General features: G+C 40.4%; 1 protein-coding gene across 1 annotated transcript; it reads right to left on the bottom strand.

The window, feature by feature from the left end:
- Positions 1–221: 221 nt before the first annotated feature.
- On the bottom strand, positions 222–5,581 carry PCDH20 (protocadherin 20). Its single transcript, XM_079297473.1, has 2 exons — positions 5,448–5,581; positions 222–4,368 (listed from the first exon to the last, which is right to left on the bottom strand). Exons 1-2 carry the CDS (start codon positions 5,496–5,498, stop codon positions 1,672–1,674), a joined length of 2,748 nt encoding a protein of 915 aa, XP_079153599.1. The 5' UTR covers positions 5,499–5,581; the 3' UTR covers positions 222–1,671.
- Between the last annotated feature and the right edge of the window lie 16,498 nt (positions 5,582–22,079).

Genomic DNA, 22,079 nt, shown 5'->3' with positions numbered 1-22,079 from the left:
AATCCAAAATTGCCTCAAATTGCATTCCTTACTTTAAAAACAGGTATGAGCTGCCTCACCACTTACATCAGGAACATGCAGCTGTCCTTGCTGGTAACTTCAAGTAGCACAGCATAAACTGTCATTAACGATTTTTGAAATGTACTAATTTGTGAAAGCATTAGGACATGTCAGACAAGATAGTCAGCACCTAAGAAATTGTGAAAAATGCATTTCTTATAACTGAAATAATATTTAGCTTTATAATTAAAATTCTAGGAGAGAGAGAGTAAGTTATTATGAAAATATATAGCTTTAATTTGCAGACATATAAACACTTTTGGTACATTACAGACATATGATGCGAGAAATCAAAATAATAATTTTTAAGCATAACACTATTTTATCTTGTTCACACAGAGAAATTTGATGCAATCATCATACAAAAGATAGTTCTCAGCTCTTAAAATGAAGTGAAAGTAATACATCACTGATAAAATTGCTGCTTTGTTGCAGAGGATACAGCAAAGAATAAATTATCAAGAAAATATGCCACCAGTCTTACAAGTTAGATTTTGGATCTAATCCAAAATCAAAGCCAATGAAAAGGAGCCAGGAATGGTCATCAAAAGTCAGAAACAAGATCTTTCACATGAAATACCAATCCAGAAAGGAGCAACAGTCAGAATAAAAAAAGTCCTACAATTCCTTAGAATGTGATTTTCGTTTTCATCTGGCAGATCTGACTCAGAAGTAACATATAACAAAAATCTACTGCACAACCAAACTGATGGAGTACTACTGACAGATTGCTCAAAGTACAAAAAAATACAACCACTTTTGTGACAACTAAGAATTTTGCCATTCCATTGCTTCCTTGCATCTGGCATGTTTATGAGGATGAGGATGGGGCTCTGTCATTATTTGTTTTAGGAAATATTAAATATAATTTTTCCATAAAAATGACCAGCAGATTGCTGGAGCAAATGATAATGAAAGTGGAATCTGCAGAAAAATGAATGATATGTCACAACAGTTCAGATTCTCATTACAATTTCTTGCATTCTTGCTCAACAGGAATTGCACTTCTTGTTAATGCCTCTTCTATCCTACTGTATAAGCTTTACTTGTGAGGTAATAAACATTCTGGTTTTCATTACTAGTGCATTTTAACATATTTATTCTTTGTATTATACATACATCGGGACAGACATTTTTTTTTTTTTTTTGTAGTGGTTAAATGTCTGTATGCCAATAGGTATTATAGGTATTTTATATTAAAATCCATATATTTAAAATATATTCTGTGTATCTCATGGACAGTACCTCGAACAGTTCCCTGCTCAGGAGCATCTGATGCCCTCTTGTGGTTAAAAAGACTTTTAAAACTTCAGTTTAAAAGAATCATCTTACCTTCACCCTTTTTATGTTCACTGATCTTATTGATTTATGAAAGCTGGAAATGATGTCCACGTTTTTATAGTCAGGGTGCTAGCTGTTAGTTACTAACATTTCATAAAAAAGCTGTACACTGAAATTGAATTTAAAAAACTGTAAACAGCTATTTACAATTATAATATTAAGTTATAAATTAGCAGTCCTTCATTGCAACCTCTGTCAATACAACCTACAGCTAGGTGTTTCAGTGTCATCTGGGGTTTTTCAGATGTTGGACTTAAGCACAAAGAAACATCAAATGTTAGAAATCTCCACTGGTTTCTTCTCCAGCATGTGCAGGTTAATTCTTCCATTTAATGGGATTTGTACTTCCAAGTTTTCATCTGCTCTGTGATGCTTTTTCCCTTTTCTTAGACAAATGTAAATTCCCATCCCTGTCACTAAAGCAATTGAACCCAAGCTTATTATTGAAAGAGCTACCAGGGTGGGCATGCAGGATGTTGACTCCATTTTTTTATGTGTAGGCTCTATGGATATTTGGGGCTGCTTTTCTTCTACACTGATATCAGGCTCCTTCCTTAACAAACTTTCGATGTAGCTCTCGTTGCTGACAGTATCATTGACAAAAAGGTTCACCATGACAGTGGAATGGAGAGGCTCTGGGTAGCCGTGATCGCTCACTTTCACCAGCAGCCGATAGAGGCCATAGTCATTTTGCATCAGTGACTCTTCCAAGGTGATATTACCAGTTTTGGGGTCAATCCGAAATGACTCGGGTCGAGGGCCTCTTCTTCCTATGATACTGTAAGCTATGACTGCATTCATGCCAGTGTCCTTATCGACAGCATAGACCTCAGTGATGGGAGAGCCAGGAAGGGTAGATGGAAGGACTAACAAGTAAGACATATTAGACTGAGGAAACAAGACCAAAGGAGGGTTGTCATTTATGTCCAGAAGAAGGATAGTTATTTTTGCTGTAGAAGATAGGGCAGGATCACCACCATCAACTGCTTCAATCCAAAGAACATAGGAGCTCTGCTGTTCCCTGTCCAGGGAGATTTTAGCTCTCAAAACTCCTTTTCCAGTATCTATAACAAAAATATCACTTCCGTTCAGAACTGAAAGGGCAACCCATCCATTTTGCCCCGCATCAGCATCTGTGACACTTATAACTCCAATTTCACCAAAACCTGGAAAGTTTTCTGGCACAAAAAAGCTGAAATCCTTATTGATAAATCTTGGACTGTTATCATTTTTATCCAATACAGTGATGGTGACAGTTGCTATTGATTCTCTTGGAGGGAATCCAGAATCTACTGCTTTGACAGTGTATCTGTATTTCTCTTTTTCTTCTCTATCCAGTTGAGTGGAAACTGTAAGAACTCCTGTGGTTTTATCTAAAGCAAAATAGGAAGGGGCATCAGGACCTAAGAAATAGGACACTTGCCCTCTTTCTCCGCTGTCAGCATCAGTAGCATGCAGTTTGGTCAAAAAAGCATTGGGAACATTGTTCTCCTCAATGGACAATTCTATCAGTTCTTCAGAGAAAACTGGTGAATTGTCATTGTCATCCAGAATCTGTATTTTGACAACTTTCTTGACATGAAATCCTTCCGAGTTCCAAGCAACTATGGAGATTTCATACAGCTGCTGTGTCTCAAAGTCCAAAGGCTTTGTGGTCTCCAGCAGATATTCATTGCTGTACGGCTTGTAGGGAGAAAGCCCGAAAGGCCCGTCACCATCCAAATAGCAACTGACTTTGTACTTTTCATCGGGGTCTTTGATGGTAAAAAAAGCTATAGGTGTGTTGATAGGTTCAAGTTCCTTTAAGAAGACCACTCCTTCCACTTCATTAGCTATGAAACGAGGAACAACTTCAGGTGGCCTCATCATGACTTTGATGATGGTCACCAGCACCGTGATCACAGCAGGAATACAGCCAGGACCATTGCCCAGTATGATCAGCCTGTGCAGCTTTGGAGTGTCCCCATCAACTTTAGTGGAGAGTGTGATGATTCCTGTGCTTTCATTCAGATGGAACAAGTCTCTAGATGGCTGGGGGACCTTCTGGCTGTAGGAGTAGGTGACCTGGGCATTGGATCCAAGGTCCATGTCCACCGCGTGGACAGTAGCCACGTGTGTCCCCAGGCTGGAATTCCCATACAGGGTGACGTTGAGCTGCGAGTCATTGAACTGGGGGCAGTTGTCATTGATGTCGCTGATGCCAATAGTGAGGGTGGCACTGCCCACGAGCGGAGGAGTCCCCCCATCCTCAGCAATGATGACTGTGACATACTCATCCTGTGACTCCCTGTCCAGTGCCCCCATAACGATCAGGTAGGGAGTCCTCTCTCCGTTCTCGTTCTCCTCCACATCCAGGGTGAAGACCCCGTAGTTATCTCGCAGGCGGTAGGTCTGCACACCATTGGTGCCCATGTCGGGGTCAAGGGCGGGGTGCTCGATGGCCAGGCGCGTGTTCACAGGGGCGTTCTCAGGCACCGAGAGACGGATGTGGGGCACAGGGAAGCGGGGCGCGTTGTCGTTGACATCTCGGATAGCAATCTTTACCTTCACCAGGCGAAAATACTCCTGTGGCAGGACCAGCACATCCAGCAGCAGCAGGCATGACTCTGGTGAGGGGGAGGAAGAGGAGACAGCAGCTGATCCCCCTAAGATGGTGGCCCCACTGCTTTCCACACATAGTGCTTCCCGGTCTATCTCCACAGCTGAAGTGTGCAGCTCTCCGGAGCGGTTGTCCAGCTGCACATACTGTCCCCCCAAGCCATGGGAGGCCAGGGTGAAGGAGAGTGGGGGCTGCAGAGATGCAAGGTGCTGGCCACCAGCTGTTGGGAGCCGCAGGTCACGGGCCAGGCTGCCGATGAGCACCCCAGCAGGCAGCCCCTCGTTGAGACTGTAGAAGAGCTCAGTGGCGCGGCTGTAACTGGCAAAGCAGTTGAAGGGCCCAACAAAGAGCAGGAAGAGGAGCAAGTGCTGAGAAGAGAGAAGCACAGGGGTGTGAGGAAGGTCTGGCACTTCCCCCTGCTCACTGCCTTCCCCACTGCCACTTGGAGCAGCGAGTGCTGCATCTGCAACATGAAGCCATCCTTCCTCTCCCCTCCATCCTCCCAGTACAGCAGCTACTTCCAGGGCATCACCATCTGTACCCTGCAGGCAACACCAGCTGCATCCCCCGCAGCAAATCCGCGCTGCCAGGATGGCCCGGGGGCACCCTGCCTCCCCCCGCCCCCCAGCAGCACTTGCGACCCGACGTGCCATTTTCCCTCTTGCCCCCGCCCCAAGCTCGCCCCCGTCTCACCAGCGGCACTACAAGCGCATCCCAAACCGGGGCAACCCCTTGCACATCCCCAGACATTTGCTCGCCCGCCTCCCTTTCCACAGCAGCAATGCGAAACGCGTCCCTCGCTGCCCCTAGCCCCAGCCCCGTCCCGAAAGCTGTTTTTCCCGCACGTTCAGGGGTCCCGCGGTGCAGCGGGCTGGCGGCCCGCTCCGCGCAGCCCGCGGGGGTCCCGGCGCAGGTGCCGCGCTCCGGGCGGGTCCCTGCCTCCCGCGGCCGCCGAAGCCGGCGGCTCCAGCCCGGCCGTCACGGGTCCCCGGCCACCCCGCAGGGTCCCTCCGCTGCCGGCGACACGCGAGCTGCGCAGAGGAGCCGCGGAGCGCAGGGGCTGCGCGGAACAAGCTGCCCAAGCCGGCGAGCGCGTCGCCCACTACGCACAGATGAAAAGGAGCTCCCCGAAAGTAACTTCAGGCTCTTTCTGTCCACGGAGGAAATTTTTCTTCCGTCCCCTCTTTTTAATCACCCATTCGCTTTTCCGCGGCTCTCTGCCACAACGCGCCCCGGCAGCAGCAACAAATATAAACTTTTCGCGACTGCCCTGATCTTTGGAGAGAAAAACACCCGACAAACATATCCACGTATACACGGTTTGGTTTGCTCGGTTGCTTTTTTGGTGCTTTTTCTGCCAATTCGTCGTCAATTTCGCTGCTGCGTGCGAAGTCGGGCTGGGGCGGCCGGCCGCGGCGCGTCCCCCCTCCCGCCACCCGGCCCTCACCTGCAGGCTGCCGCGGGCGCCGGAGCTGCCGCGACCGCCCGGGGGCCCCATGCCCGGCCACCGCTGCCGCCGCCGGCTGCGCCCCGGCAGCCCGCCCGCTCCGCCGCCCGCCCGGCGCTTCTCCTCCCCGCGGCTGCCCATTCCCCCGCCGCCGCCGCCGCCGCCGCCGCGCTGGGCTGGGCTGGGATGTGCGCGCCGCCCAGGACACTCCCCCTCCGCCGCGGGAAGGGCCGGAGCGAGGAGCAGGCACGGGCTCGGCTGGGAGGAGGGGGCGGGCGGGCTAGAGAGACGCGGGGGCGCGTCCGCGGAGGCTGCGGCAGCGCCGCGGGCAGCGGGCAGGGAGCGGAGAGCGGGGCGGGCAGGGAGCGGAGCGGGCAGGGAGCAGAGGGAGCAGGGAGCGAAGAGCGGGCAGCGGGCGGGGAGCGCAGGGAGCAGCGAGCGGAGCGGGCAGGGAGCAGAGGGAGCAGGGAGCGGAGAGCGGGCAGCGGGCGGGGAGCGCCGGGAGCAGCGAGCGGAGCGGGCAGGGAGCGGGGAGCGGAGCGGGCGCTGTGCCGAGCCCAGCGGCACGGCCACAGCGGGGATATTGAGAGTGTGTGCCCTCGCTCGGGCAGCGCTGAAAGAAGGTAGTCACATTTCGAAACTAAGGAAAATAAAACTCGTCTTGTTCTTCGTCCGTGGAAAGACCGGGAGCGACTTTTTACAGGGACCGATAACCATCGCACAAGGGGAGCCGTTTTAATCTAAAAGAGGACAGATTTAAGTTAGGCGTTAAGGAAGAAATTCTTTACTCCGAAGGTGGTACGGCACTGGAACAAGTTGCCCAGAGAAGCTGTGGGTGCCCCGTCCCTGGAAGTGTTCAAGGCCAGATTGGATGGGGCCCTGAGCAACCTGATCTAGTGCGTGGCATCCCTACTCTTGACCAGGGGCGTTGGAACTAAGATAATCTTTAAATTTGCTTCCATCCCAAACCATTCTGAGGTTTTGTGTTGTGGCGTGAGTGCCAGCATGCAGATCGAGAATTAAAAACTGCGTTGGCATTGCAGAGCCTTGCTGAGTTGAGCAGCTTGTGCCTGCACGAAGTGAAAGTAATGTTTTTGAAGGGATTGTCAGCATTTGATTGGTGGGGTGAATGCCCTGCTGAATTAGACCAGCAGCTGCGATTTGCTGCTTCCTAGGAACTCAAAGGTCCTCAGTGGCAAAAAATTATGTGTTTTCATTTTATAGTCTCCAGTCATTATTGGCTAGACTATAAGCCTGCTATAGAAGTAGAAGTGAAAGAAACTTTAGATAGTGCAAGACCAATTACACATTTATTTAACATGTTGGATTATCAAAAGGATTGCTGACCTCCCCAGCATTACTTATGCTCTCTGTCTGCAACATCCCAAACAGAATTTTAGATGTACATCTTTAACCTGAAAGTGCTCAATGGTCTGGAACCAGGCTACTGCTGAAAGCTCAAGTACTGGGACTCTCATGCATAGTGGAGCTGCCCTTCACAGCAGTAAAGCTTGTGTGGAAGGTGAAACTCACTAAATCACAGTGCCTGAAGACCACCTTAAGTGTCTTTATGCTCTGTGCAGGCATTTGATCTCAGCTAGGCACTAAAAACATAGAGCACAGTGTAAAATTTTCCTTCACGTAAAACAAAAATTACTCTTCCCTTTTTCTTTTACAATTCCATGAGGCAAACACCATGTCCAAACCAAAGCAAAGAAGCAAAATCCTCTGTAATTATAATCCCAATCCAAAACCAACTTAATGCCCGAGTCTTTTGTTCAACCGCATCTTTCAAAAGCAAATAATAAGTGAAACATAGAAAATTTGTCTGGCAGCTCTTGGGATGTCCTTGGGTGTTGTGAGGACGAGAGCAGTGGCACAAGCTGAATAGAGTAGAATGGAATGGAATGGAATGGAATGGAATAGAATGGAATAGAATAGAATAGAATAGAATAGAATAGAATAGAATAGAATAGAATAGAATAGAATAGAATAGAATAGAATAGAATAGAATAGAATAGAATAGAATAGGAGTAGAATAGACTAGGACAGAATAGAATCAAAACAAAAGCTTCCAAGACTGACTTTCTCCGGGAATGTAAACAAATCATATTAATTCCTTTGTCCCATATTCTCCATCCTTAAAATGTAAATAGTGTAATACTGTTTATCTGAATTAGAGGTTTTTACCCTATTCTTGCTGAAGTCAATAGTAGTGGAAGCAGACTCTGTTTTATTCAGTGAAACTCTTGCAAGTATACTGTGATTTTAATAACCATTTCATCCCGAAAATGACATTAGTACATAATCATATGTGACCTAAACAGTGAAGCATTATGGTACTAACAAAAGGCCTGGCTTTATTTATTATTCATTAATCTCTGGGGTTTTGAAACCACTCAGTATGTACCGCCCTTATAAATTGTTTATATCTTTGCCATTCATTTCTAGCACAAATAGAACAGACAATGCAGTGTATACTGTTCAGAGCAAACATGTATAATTTAAGTAAGAAATCAAACTACCCAAGTGCTTTACTAAATTCTCATTCATGTGCACTGTTCTGGGCATTGCTTGGTGTAAGAGGTGCCCATAAACTCAATCCTATTTAAGTTAGTTTGACTGGACATGCATGACAGATGTTTTTAGTTGACTCACATCTGCTCTAATTTTATTCATTTCAACAGAAATATTGACTCATTTGGATTTCAGTCAGACACTGATTTATGTGGAGGTTGAATTTCATAGACATTATAATTTTAGTTTTAGTGAATCGGTAGTCTTCTCATGAATGAGTCCTGCCTCCAAGTTTTGTGTTTTGTTTCTTTGATATTGCATTTTCCTCTTGTGTTATTCCTTCCTCTTATGCTTCTGGAATTACTGACCTATTCCTGCCCCATTTTTCATACCATTACAGCCACTGCATTTCCCTTGGGATGCTGATAGGGTAAATGATGACTTTACTGTTTTAGTATTCGGGTTTTCATTATCCTTGATGATTTTTGTTTTATTAAAGCACAGGTGAAATAGCAGAATTAAAAGTATTATGGAGCATCTGGTAACTCTATTATATTTTATTTTGTTAGACATCAGAAGCATCTTGTAAGTCTTAAAGACTGATGTGTCTTTAAGAGTACTCCAGCCTGTTTAAGAAGTACTCCTGTTGTGTGTGGGATAGGGAATGAAGGGTGTGAGAGAAGCAACAGTATAGAAAAGATACCAAATTGCCTCCTTCACTCATTATTTTGGGGGAAGTACCCCTTCCAAAATTGCAGGAAAAGACTGAACTGATTTAATTATATTTCTATACTGAGTAATGTTTCCTGGGACAAAGATCTTAGCAGTTTACGAGCCTGATTCCATTCAACCACATACAGTTAAACATATATTTTAAACTTGCATTTTACTACATAATATCTGATTATCACTGCATTCAAGATTTGTGTTGCAATTAGTGATTGAAAAGGAACAAGTAAGAGCATTTCTATGGGATTCCCAATTGCCTCAAGTATGTTACAAACCACCAGCCTGAGATCTAGTGACAAGCCCTTCAAGAGGTGTCATACTTATTGATAAATAGATCAGAAGAAGTAAATTATTGTTATGGTAAAAGAGAATATTTATTTTACTTTATCCTGAATAAGGTATATAGGTACTGATATTCAGTTGAAATGCCTTGGTTTTGTGGACAGAGTTCCAGTGGCAGATGGGAGCCTTCCCAGGTGATTTATTCAGGACCATCACTTCTGAAAAAGAATATCAAATAGTATCTTTTGGCATGAAGGCAACTGCGCCAACTTTTACAGGAGATAGGGATGCAGGTACACGTTGTCCCATCAATCTGGCAAAAAGCTCTCTGCTACAACATGTGGTTGTACAGAGGTAGAATGTGGCATGAGATTTCCCCATCAGTGAAATTCATCTGATTCAGATGACCAACTTTGTAGGACTGCAGTCAGTGTGATACTTTGAGACAGGTGCTTTTCAGTGGTGCTTTTCAGTCACAATGTGCACTGAGAGCCCTGGTGTGAGTATTGATTTCTAGTCACAGGAAAACCAAGAAAGGCAAATGACTAGCACATTGCCACTTCACTGAAGATTTTAAACTGTGGGAGATACAGGGCAAGTAGAAGGGATGTTTTTAACTTTTAGAAATATGCACTTTTTATTGTTTTGCTGCTTTGTAAGGAAAATGCCTGACACGCTGAACTTCCTGTGCAGGATGGTGGATTAGAGTGTGAAAGACTCTATGAATATTAGATATATGTGACCTTTTTCACAGAAGTACTGAGCATCTGGTACTCACACTTTACTGAAAGCTGTGATCATTCTGTGTCACTGTAGATCAGACCCAGCATGATCATTCTGTTCTCAGCACAGAGCAGGAGAGGGGCCTTGGCACTGCTTTCCCTTGTGTCACTCTAAGACAGCAGAAACTCTGGGTCCAGCCTGAATAAAGCAACAGTCGAGCTGGAAAGTGGACGACTCAATAGGTTTACATCACTCACATCTCCAGTTCCCCTTTCAAAGGGCTGGTTCTTGCAAGCTCTTGCAAGGCGAACCTGCAAGGTTCTGCTCAGCAGCTTTTCATGAACAAAACTCTGCTGCAGCCATGACAGCCTTACAAGAAAGTAGCTACCATGTGATAGCAGTTTCTAAACTTTTGAAGGAACACCCCATGAGGCAAAGCAGTGTTTGATAGGAAGGCTGACAAAGGTGGATGAGATTTTCCCGTCTGGTTAGCTTAGTGCCTTTTGGGGACTGCTGTGTTGAAGTATCGCAAATCAGAGCTGATCAACACTGGCAGAGAAAAGACACTTGGGGAAAAAAAGCCGCCTGCAGTCTCTAAACCAAGTATTTGACACATTTGACCAACTTCTTCCTCAAATTCTTTTGAGGTTTCATAGAAGTGCAAGTTCTTTGGTTATGAGTTTTGTGTGTGCCTCCACACATTTTGTGCAATATAGTCCAGCAGTGAGAAAAATTACCCTCAATATATTTTTAGTCTGATCACAACTTTATTTTCAAAAGAAAACCCAATTTAAAATTTATTAAGTATAGGAGAAAGACTTTAACTCAGATTATATTCCAGCACATCTTTGATTTACCAGTTTTTTATTCTGTGTTACACAGAATATGAACATTTGCTTTCAGTGACTTCTTGTGTAAGGCTTAAAATAATAATGAAACAACTCTTGTTTAGTAAAAGCCAGAGCACAAGCTGAACTATAGTAATAATATGATACTGCTAAAAACTATTAATATTGTAAGTGTTTCATTACAGTCCTTATCACTTTAGTTCAGGGACAGCATTTCAGTTTCTGACAGCTCACTGTGTACATAATATCTGCAAGTTATGAGAGTGTCATGAATATGTAGATATTTCTTAATTGACTTCTCATTGACATTAAGCCATGGCTTCCGAGCTGAAGTGACAACCTTTTAGTGCCAGAAGCCACCTCTGAGGGGAGAGCACTGCTCACAGCAATGGAGAACAATGCACAGAAGAGGCCCTGTGATATGCCAGGTGGCCAAGATGTCAAGACATGAGTTTCAGATAATTCTTCTAAGCCAACTACCAACAGCCTGCAATCCCATTCCGTTTTCTGTGATGGAAATGGTTAGACAGTAAATTATTAGACAATAAATTATTACATGAATTTTCTAAGGACCAGATTCTGTCATCTTCCCTCAGTCTATATTCAGGTAAAAATTCTTGATTCGCTGTTAGCTGTAATTCCCTAATGTCAGCTTATTCCTTGCTCACCAAAATTCTTAAATAACCCCAAAAATTTTCTACTGAATGCAGGATAATTACTATGTCTTCTGGGATTTGGACCGAATTTAATCTTTTATTTAGACAAGTGGATTGACCAGCTCCCAGAGGGATTTAACACATTTTTATGTCTGTGATGAAATGAAGATAGTAAAACCAAACAACTTAAAGCTTAAGCTACTTTTTAGATAATAGAAAAACATTCTGGCTGTATGCTTCAGAAATAATGCAGCTGATAGAAGCTTTATTGTTCATGTTGTCACTCTGATCACTCAGATCCCATACTGAGATAAGAGACAATAATGGTTTCTCTGCAGAGGCCCTGGTTTCACTGGCAGAGCTGAACAAATGCTTGGAACCAAACCTGTTCTGAAGTTCATCCAAATACAGGTTTTCTTGAGTTTGTAAAAGCCTTCATTCAGATCAAAACCACACTTGTGTTTTGTTCAACTTTTGTATGTAGTGAAAAGAGAGTATTATTCATTAGAAAGGGTGGGATTTGCTTGCTCTAACTTTGCTGTCTCAAAATCAGGCATGTAGTGTAGGCCTTTTTTTTTCTTCCTGAGATACAGACATTTCCAGGGTACATGAAGGAAAAGCAGAGGTATCTAAAAACAAGTGAGTCAAATTGCTTTCTGTTTCTCTTTCAGCTTAGAATTCAGGCTAGAGTGAGCAGCTTAGATAGAGATATTTAAATATTGTCTATTTAAAAGTAGATTATGGAGAAAGAGAATGCTGAGTGTGCAGGCACAGTAGTTACATTGCAGATGTGACTTTAAAACATACTCTTAAAATAATCAGCAATATTCTTTGAGACCACTGTTAAGTCTGAAAAGCCTAAATGTGAGACACTAGCACCTTGCTTCTCACAAATTATCAATCAAGAAATATTTACAGATGCTACATCTTACACAATAATTACATCTAATAGAGAAAAAGAGGTGATCTATCCCTAACAGAGTTTCAGAAAGTGAAATTTGTTATATACATTCTTTTTTTAAGTACTAGCTTTATTCACCCGATGTCTCTGTGCCTTCATACTTATACAGTGTTGCTCAGATAGTGAAGAAAATTATTTGTAGCAAGTTGTAGTTTGAAGTTTTTATCCTCAATAAGATAGCACTTTCAAATTTGAAGTTATATTTCCTTAAGCAGCACTGAAATATCAAATATTTGACAACATCTCTATTCCTAGTTCTGCACATGTCTACGACTCCATGTTAATTTGGTTCAAGGAATCAAAACTCAGCGGGCAGTTCAATAAAAGTCAAAATACATTTCCTTCAGCATAGAAAAAAATTATCTAGTGTTTTATTCCTTCATACGATGACTTTCTTCAGGGGAAAAACCCAATTTATTTGTTTTGTTGAAAAATGAAAATGCATAATGAGCAGTCTCTATGCAAGGGTAAAACCTTTTTATCTTTATTTATGGTAATACAGGATTGTGAAGGAAATGGCAATTAATGCAAATTTGTATTTCAATTTTTATTGTAGTAATGTACTGTCTAATGTGACAGTGTCAACAGCATAACTAGCATGTTAGTGTTTTTCCTATTCCTTAGGGATATAAAAAGCTCAATTTCAATTGTCTACCTGATGAACAAGAGTGTAGAACTGCTAGCTGGAATAGGTTTTACATGGTAGATTGCTCTTCTGGTACATCTCTTCAAAAATTGATATGTGCATAAATAGTACACCTATATATAGAATATGGATTGTAAGTAAATTGACTGAGAAGATCTTAAAGCAGAGCAAAAATTAACAATCCAAGAAACCCTACAGTAACAGGAACTGAATACATCCTGATTTCAATTGTGTGCATTATGTTACAAGACAGAAAAATTAAAATATCTCTGTTATATTGTCTGCATGTTATTCAAGTTTGTCTACATAGGGTCATTGAAAATAAAAACTTTTCTCAAATTAATCCTTCATTTGATAATAAGTGATTTGCATACCTTTTTAAAATAATAAGCAATAATCAATGCAGGAGGAGATACTTGCAAACTGAACTATTGAAAAAAACATTTTCCCCCTATCCAATATTAACTCAGATATCATTCTGATCAGTCTGAAATTTTAAGGATTATGTCTACTCTTTTACTGAGTGAAAGTAGAAAGATTAGCTTCTGAAAAAACATTGTCAACAGTGTGCTAAATACAATTCTTCCAGGTTGAAACCATTGTGCTGTTGTATTAAGACCCTTATGTGTTAAAATGTCTGATATGTACAATGTATATATATCCAGCATATATGTTACCAATTTTTAGTGAGTAAATTTCCTTCTCAGACCGGGATTGCCATGCTGTCTTCTGCAACAGTATCATCCCTCTCTCACCTTTCAGCACAATCTGATACTGACTTTTATAAACATAGACAGAGTTGTTTTCCACATATCATAATATAATGAATATTGATTTTTTGTGTTTGTTTAAAGACATAAAATTATCTTTGCTTTTTCTTCATAATGGTCTATTGATTTGTATTTAGTTATTAGACATTCATCCATTACCTTCTAGTTTTATGATTATAGCTCTATTGTCACCAAAAGCATAACCATATTAAAATCTGGCCTGTCTGATGTAGATTGATGTGTGTGTGTATGTCTTGGAAAACAGGACATAAAAAAAAAAAAAGAAAATGTACTATTGAGTGTTGCTAGTTCCACTGCAGGTCAGTCGTTACTATGGGTCAATGGAAATAATAATAATTATTACAGGTCACTGAACTTTGTAACATTGGTGGCTTTGCACTCTTCAGAAGCTATTTTTAGAACTTACAATAGAAGTTCAAATTAATTAACTTATTTCTTCAGTAATTTGTACCCATTGCAAATTTCAAGGTTGTTGTAATTTTAAAATCAAAGCTACAGGGAGAACCTTACAGCATTAAGACCTCCCACCAACTTAGAATGGATGCCTTTTCTCCCTTTACTGTACTTGAGAAGAAGTTCAGTCCAAAGGGTAGGATTCAAAACAGCTTGTTGGTTGATCAGTGAGTCACTTAAAGCTATCACGATCTCTGAAGTATCCAAAGCTCACTTGAGAGAAATATCACACAATTTTACACACTAAATGTCTTATAACTGGCTTTGTTTGCCTAAAGCCACAGATTGCCATGACTGGACATGGTAGTATTAAAATAGCCTTTGACTCAGCAAAGAGGCCTCAACCTTACCTGAGGGATCGAGGAATAGGAAATACCTTTTTTTTTTTTAAGATTCCAGTAATGGCAGATGAGCTGCCAATCCATTTTTGTAAAATAGGCTGATGTTAGAGCTTTACTAAGGAATATACTTTCAGAACTTTCTTCTGAGACAGCTATTTAAACTTCATAGAAGAGAAACTTTATGAGGATATATGAGGCACAGTGCCAAGGAGTTAGCAAAGTCTTAACTGTTATTGTTTAGCTATATTTGGCTGGTTCCATATTACATGTAGAATTTGGGTGATTTGCTTCTCAGTGCACTTGTCCCGATGAGTTTCCTAACTTTCTACTGGTAGTCCATGTATTCTTCACAGCAGGCAGACACTTAATTATTACATTTCTCAATCAAGACCTAAGCTACTATGGTGAGTTTACCTTGTCTAGATACCAGGTGCCTACCAAAGCTGCTCTATCTTTCTCCTCCTCAGCTGGACAGGAGAAAATTAATATAACAAATGGTTTGTGTGTCAAGATAAAGACAGGGAGAAGTCTGCCATAATTGCCATAATGTGCAAAACAGATTCAACTTGCAGAAAATTATTTTAATATATTACCAATCAAATCAGACTAGGATAATGAAAAATAAGAGCTAAATCTTAAAACATCTTCCCCCCATCCCTTTCTTCTTCTTGGGTTCAGCTTCCCTCCTGAATTCTCTCCCTGCCCCCTCCAGCAGTGCAGTCAGTTCATCAGAGATTGTCTCTGACATTTCTTCCTTCTCAGTAGGAGGACTCCTCACACCCTTCCACTGCTCCATTGGGGAGCCCTTCCACAGGAGACAGTCCCCCATGAGTTTCTTTGGTGTGAGTCCCTCCCACAGGCTGCATTTCCTCACAAACTGCTCCAGAGTTGGTCCCTTCCCTGGGCTGCAGGGACACAGCCTGACTCACCATGGTCTGCACCACAGGTTGCAGGAGGATCTCTGCTCCAGAGCCTGAAGCACCTCCTCCCCCTTCTGCAAAATCCTTGGTTTCTGCAGGTCTATTTCTCCTGGACATTCTCACTCTTTTCTGCTGGCTGAAGTTGCTGTTGGGCAAGTTTTCCCTGTTCTTGTTAAATCTGTTATCCCAGAGGTACCACCACCATCACTGATGCCCAGCAGTGGGTCCATCTTGGAGCTGACTGGCATTGTCTCTGCTGCTCATGGAGGAAGCTTCTGTCAGCTTTTGATAGGAGTTAGTGCTGTAGCACTGCCAAAATCTTGCTATGTAAACCCAATGCAGCATTTCACATGGCTGTGCATTTAATCTCAGAGCTGGGTGTTACTGGGTTCCCTGGAGGATCAGTGGTGAACTCAACACTGAACCCTAAAATCAACATCTTGGTTCTGATTTGGACTACTGGAACTGAAAAGATAACTCTGATGTTGCTGGGACTAATTAATATAAAGTTGGTGCTGTGTCATGGGGGATAGAATATTGCTTGTTCTCTGGTCTTTCTGTATTTATCAGCACAGATGGAGGCACTCAGTTCATTTCCTCTCCAAAAGACTGGACATGTGGGAGGAGGAGTGGTTCTAAGCTGACTCAAAGCAGCACATGTGCTATTCCACAGACCTCCATGTAGAGATGGAAACTTCTTATGTTGGGAAACAGGCAGAGAAACTTCCCTCATTAGAAGCAAGAGGAAGCCAATTAACTTCAACTAAATGCCATCTTTGCCAGTATGCTATGCTGTGTTGCACAGTGCTCCAGCCCTACCTAGAAAACTTCAGGAGAAAGAACAGGGTTTAGTGTCAGGTGAGCTAAAGAATTTGTTATGTCAGAATGCCTGATCTGAAAAGACAGAACTTAATATCTTGCTGTAGTATGAGTTGGCTGAAGCTGACCAATATTACCTCATCCATAAAAACAATTGACAGTGTAAAATAAGCACCATAACTAACACAGGAGTCAAGCTGAGGAAGGCACTAAAAGACACATTTACATTACTAATTTCTGACCTTTGGTTCACTTAAAAAAATTTAAAAATATAGAGAAATCCAAAGCCTGCAAATTCTTCATTTTTCTCAAGCTGTTATTTTGCTTTCTGAAGAGATAGCACCTTCCCTTGGCCTCCTGCTGCTTAATTTCATTTTTGGGGATTTATGTATAACTTGATTGTGTTTCAAATAGTATTTGTTAGGGAGAAAGTTAAAGTAATTCCTTCAAAGGGGTGATAGACAAAAACCCAAAACAAAGCAACTCCACAGAAACAAGATTATTTTTGGTCACAGCATGTGATGCCAGAAGAGGCAGAGTAGACATTAGAAATTGGCTGACTGAGGAGTATGCCATATTGTCACATGAATAACTCATTTTCCAGATAATGTAAAGCCTCATGTACAATTTTTCTTGAAAATAAATATGAAGATAAACAACATATTTATCTATTCCACTCATTCTTTACACCAGAAGGAGAAATCTATTCCATTTTGCATTGAGGGAAAGGACTCTGGTGGATAAATTTATAGTACCTGCATACACTAGTAAGTTAAACTTTTTTGAAAACTTTGAGTCATAGCTAGGAAAATATTGTGACTTTCAGAGAAGGATTGTGACTTCCTACAATACCTGTGTGTTTATTTATAGGTATCCAAGACCAAAATAGCTTTGGAGGTTATGATTCAAAAATGGTTTGACTGCTTGCACTTTGCTCAGATAGCTTGGAGCAGAGGATCTATCCATCCTTTAAAAAACCCACCTCTAAGTTAAAGTGATCATACCTGTGATAACTTTAATCTAATAATAGCCTTTTACATTTTTTTTGTACCTCTATGGTTCACCTTATTTTGCTTAAAAAGGGTTATGGAAATTGCTCACATGATTCCTCACCTCAGATTTCACTTGCAAAAAAATCAAACAATTATGATTTATATTTATATAGCAAGACTGTTCTATGATTCATTCTGTTTCCTAAAGTAAAAGATGACTTTTAATATCCACAGTGTTTTTTGTCAGTCCTTATCTGAACATGCTTATATATTTTTCTTACATTTTTATTCCACATGTTCATCAAAGTCAGTAAATTTATTGTCTAAAATATCACTGTAAATCATAGCAGAAATTCCATCAAATGAGGTAATTTAAAATATTTTTACTGACATGCAACGTGTTCAGCAGTGTACTTAATGGCATGTACTTAATGAGGTGATGAGTCAGTGGCTAAGTACTTATATTTTGACTCACCTAGTGTCCTGTTGTTTCTTGACTGCATTCCACATCTGTTTCCTTATGGTATTTGTGCAGGGGGTATAAGGCAGCTAAAAGGCTAAGAGCTTGATAGGTTAAAGAAAGATACACATTATTTAATATTTATAAAGAAAGTTAATAATATTCTACTGTTTGCAGCATCTTCATGCTGAAAGAGCTTTAGTGCATGAATTATTTTGTTTTAAGTAATGGGAAACTCTGGCACAGCACTGTTATGAGATTTTATCAAGGTATCTAGCTTCTAGTGGTAGGATTCCTCTCTCAGAACTTTTCAGTTCTTAAGTATGACCCATTTGACCCTTAGGAACCATCTAGAAACAGACCCACACCTCTGTGTTTGTGTATTTCTCTGGCTTGACCATAAAGATGATTTTCCCAACTCTAAGCATTTGTGGTACTGGTGTCTGGACACAAATTAGAAGGCAAAACTCTCCATTATCAATCAGTATTTTTCTCCCCCATTTCATTGCGTGAATTGTGCTTCTTCCCCTGACTTTATATCTAAGTGGTGAAACCATGGCTGTATGCTGTTACAAAGGGGTTATATTAATTATCCTCACTCTGGCTTATCAGGTTACCATACTCATATTATTCATTGCACTTTTGACTCAGTGTTTTTGCACCTGTTTAGTCTTCCTTTAGACATATTATGATTGCAGCAGATTTCAATGGTAGAGAACAGCTTGTTCAAAATGAAAAGTTATTATTTATTCAGGATGCTGCAGCAGCAACCAAAACCAAAGTAATAACCTCCCTTACCTAAAGCCTGAAATCTCCTTAAAGATGTGACAATTTGCATATAACCAAAGTTCTTCTCTCTTCCCCTCCTTCGCTTAGCATTTGGGCTGATACAGAGTTTTGACATCTTCATTTGCCCTTTAAACAGTATTGCCTATGGCTTATCTCTCAACTATTTTCAAACTCTGCAAAATGTTTCATATGAAAAACCATGGAGGTTTCAAGATAAGAACACTATTTCCAATTAGCTCCCTGTGAGTTTAGTCAGGTTCATGAGTCTATAAGTGATAAAAAAATTGATGCCAGTGCCATCCATTTGAACATGGAGGATTTAACTAGCAATGCACTGACTATTAAATCAGAGCATATTTATACATAAACTCAGTTTTCTTCCCTAGCATTAAAGTTAAGTTAAAAGAATGGACTACTGTCCCATGATGCCACTTTTTTCTTCATTAAAGTTATTTGTTTGTTATTATCATTAGTAATCTTCTACATGCACTTCAGGGACTATTATTTGTGACAAGAAGACATGGAAACTTCATAATTACTTTGGTGGAAAGTCTTATAGCTCCTCCTGCTACCTCTGTAAAATAGCTCATTTTAGCATGTGCTAAAATACTGAAATCAAATGTGTAGGTAAGCTTTTAAAAACCACAAAGAGTTTCTCAGAACTGCTTTTGCTTGAACCATGCTAAGGGATAAATATGTCAAATATGAAGCCAGATATATGTGATAATTTGCATGTTTAAATATACAGAAGCAGGACTTTGAAGTTTGATTTCTATCAAAATTCAGTGCTCCAGACATTCCTTCTACCAATGCTCTCAGAAAGGAAAAGCAAGAATAAAGATAATGGTGTCATTCCAACTTACTATCATTAACAATGGTTGGTTATAGTAACACAGATTTAGTTTGAAACAGTCTTTTGCTTATCTATTTCATTTCCCAAATATTCAAGTCATATTTCAATGCAGAGATTGAAATTCACTCTTCCTCTTTCACATTTCTAATTTTTGTGTGTTTTTTGAAAGGTTCAGATGTTTTTCTCTTAAATCTTCTGCATAATATCTCAGTTTATACTGCTGCATGAGTCCAGGTGTGGCAAAGTATTTTGGATTCACAGATTTTTCTTGCTGTTGTATTGGGTATTTTGATGAATACAGTGATAAATTCTCTCACTGAACTCTTCTTCTGGCAAAATATCAATTGAAAGTTAGTTCTAAGCCATGTAGAAGCATGAGGCTACAGCTCTATCCTGAGTACATTCTGCACATTCCAAGTTATACCATAGCAGTACCTGTGGGATGAAGATATTCCTCTTCAGTGAGACAAACTGATGCCATGCTTATTTTCATGATATTTAATGATCATGCAGATATCAATGTCATTTAAATTAGTAGCAGTTACTTTTGCTTTCAGGAATGGTTTTGTTATCTAGTTTATTTCTCTATTTTTTTTTTCCGTTTCTTTTTGCTCCTATTCTTTCTGTTATTTGCTTCTTTCTTCTCTCTTCTATCAATTTTTCCCCTGCCCTTTTTTTTCCCTGCTTCTCATTTAAGGACATTGATTTTTACTGTACCTGTTTCTAACAAGAATAATGTTTTACATTAATATGCTTTGATACTTCAACTGGATATCTATATATTTTTATTTTTTCTTCTCCGAAATATTTTTCCTTTTGAATTTCAGCCTTTTTTAGTGTTACTTATGGAAAATTTTAAACTTTTTATTCTTCTGTTTTTATTGTCCACTTCTTAAAGATGGTTTTAGGTGGTATTGTGGTTTAACTACAGCCACCCATCAAACCTAACACAACCACTTGCTCACTCCCCCACCAGCAGAACTGGAGAGAGAATCTGAAATGCAAAAGCTAGAAAAATTGTGTTTTGAGATGAAGGCAATTTAATTGGAAAACCAAAAGCAGCACACAGAAGCAAAATAAAACAAGGAATTAGTTCTTCCTGTGTGCAGGAATGGGTGTTCAGCCATCTCCAAGAGACCAGCCATCATCTCACATAATGGTGACTTGGAAAGACAACAGCTATTACTCCAAATGTTCCCCTCTTCTTCCTTTGGTTGGTTTGGGTCACCTGGCCTGGCTTTGTCCCTCTTAAACTTCTGGGCACCCCCAACCCCTTGCCAGCAGGAAAAGCAGAAAGGCCTTGGCTCTGTGAAAGCCCTGCTCAGCAATAACAAAAATATCTCTGTATTATCAACCCTGCGTTCAGCACGAATCCAAACCACAGCCCCATACGAGCCACTGTGGAGAAAGTAACTCTACCCTAGCCAAAAGCAGCACAGACAGTCATTCTAGTTCATATTATTCTCCTGCCTTGAAAAGCTTTTAATGAATTCTCCCTAAGAATTATTATTTTTTCATGTCAGAGTCAGTTCAACTAAGACAGTGATAAAGCATGTTAATATTTATGCATATTTTGGGAATAAAAAATTGTCTACAGTTTTTGTTCATTTTTATTACATTTTTTTCTGAAAATTTCTTTTACTTATGCAGTAGTTTTATTGTTATTATTAGCCTTTGCTACATGAAGAGCTCTTTTTTATCCTTTGGGAATTTTCTCCATCCATTTGCAGCATCAACATCTCAGGTCTACATGTAGATGATACTGAAAATTATGCCTTCCATGGAGGATGCTATTTACAAAGCCATGTTCAATAGTGAATAGTATGATGTATAATTTAATGAATCACTCAGGACTCAAGGTACTTTTAACTAGATCACCAAATAGAAAATTCCAGTGTGTTGAATACTTTGGTTTTTGTAGCCATTATAGCTCATAATTATAATTATGATTGTAATTATAATTATATATATTATATACAGCTCATAATTATAGCTATGAATATCATATGATCTAGTTTGATAAAGATCCATGAATTAGAAAAAATGTGAGTGCTAGATGTATTTGTGGACAAAATGTTATTGAATTTATACATTTGGTTTTACAAAATGTTTTCTCTTACTTGATTCATTGCCCAGCATTAGGTAATTTGTTAAGAGTTCTGTATTACCCTGTAGTTTACATTTTCCAATCTCTTTCTTGTTTGCAGAAGTCAATCTTTATCATGGTATAACAGTAATTTAAAAGTAATTGCCTTTGTTCTTTTGTCTTTCAGTGGCAAGGGTCTTTTTGTATCTTTTCCATTCCAATGTACTGCAATGTTTCCTGCAGTTTGCATTAAACAGCTCTTGATCACAGGCAATCAAAGCCAGCTTCTCATTTTGCCCTGAAGAATTCATGATTTATAGGCTGAGGACTCTTCTCTCAGTTGAAAGCTGAATTTCAGTCATCTACATTATTTCCATTTACTTTAAATACATAATACATAATCTTTATTCTATGATTTTTGTGTCTGCTTTCCTTCTCAAATAAAAATGCGATGTTGACAGTATAGGGCTGTGTAACATCTTCTACATAGGACTGGATCAGTACTGGGTGCTATGGTATCCTTTAAAAGAGATGTTTCATGCATTTTGTGACCAGGGGGGTTCTGCAGCTTGACCTCTGAGCTGTCTAGGCATTGAAAGTGTACATAAGACTTTTCAGGGTTCCAGTGACATTATCCAGTGAGAAGTGCTAGGAAAATACATTATCCCTAAAATAATCACACAATTCAATGTCTATTTAAAAGGTACATTGCTTTTACAAACTCGTTAGAAAATTTTTCCTTTTTCCTTGGATTACTTTCTGCTTT

The sequence above is a fragment of the Erithacus rubecula genome (assembly GCF_903797595.1).
Source record: "Erithacus rubecula genome assembly, chromosome: 1".
In the NCBI taxonomy this organism is placed as follows: Eukaryota; Metazoa; Chordata; class Aves; order Passeriformes; family Muscicapidae; genus Erithacus; species Erithacus rubecula.
This window is presented reverse-complemented; position numbering and strand designations above follow the sequence as displayed.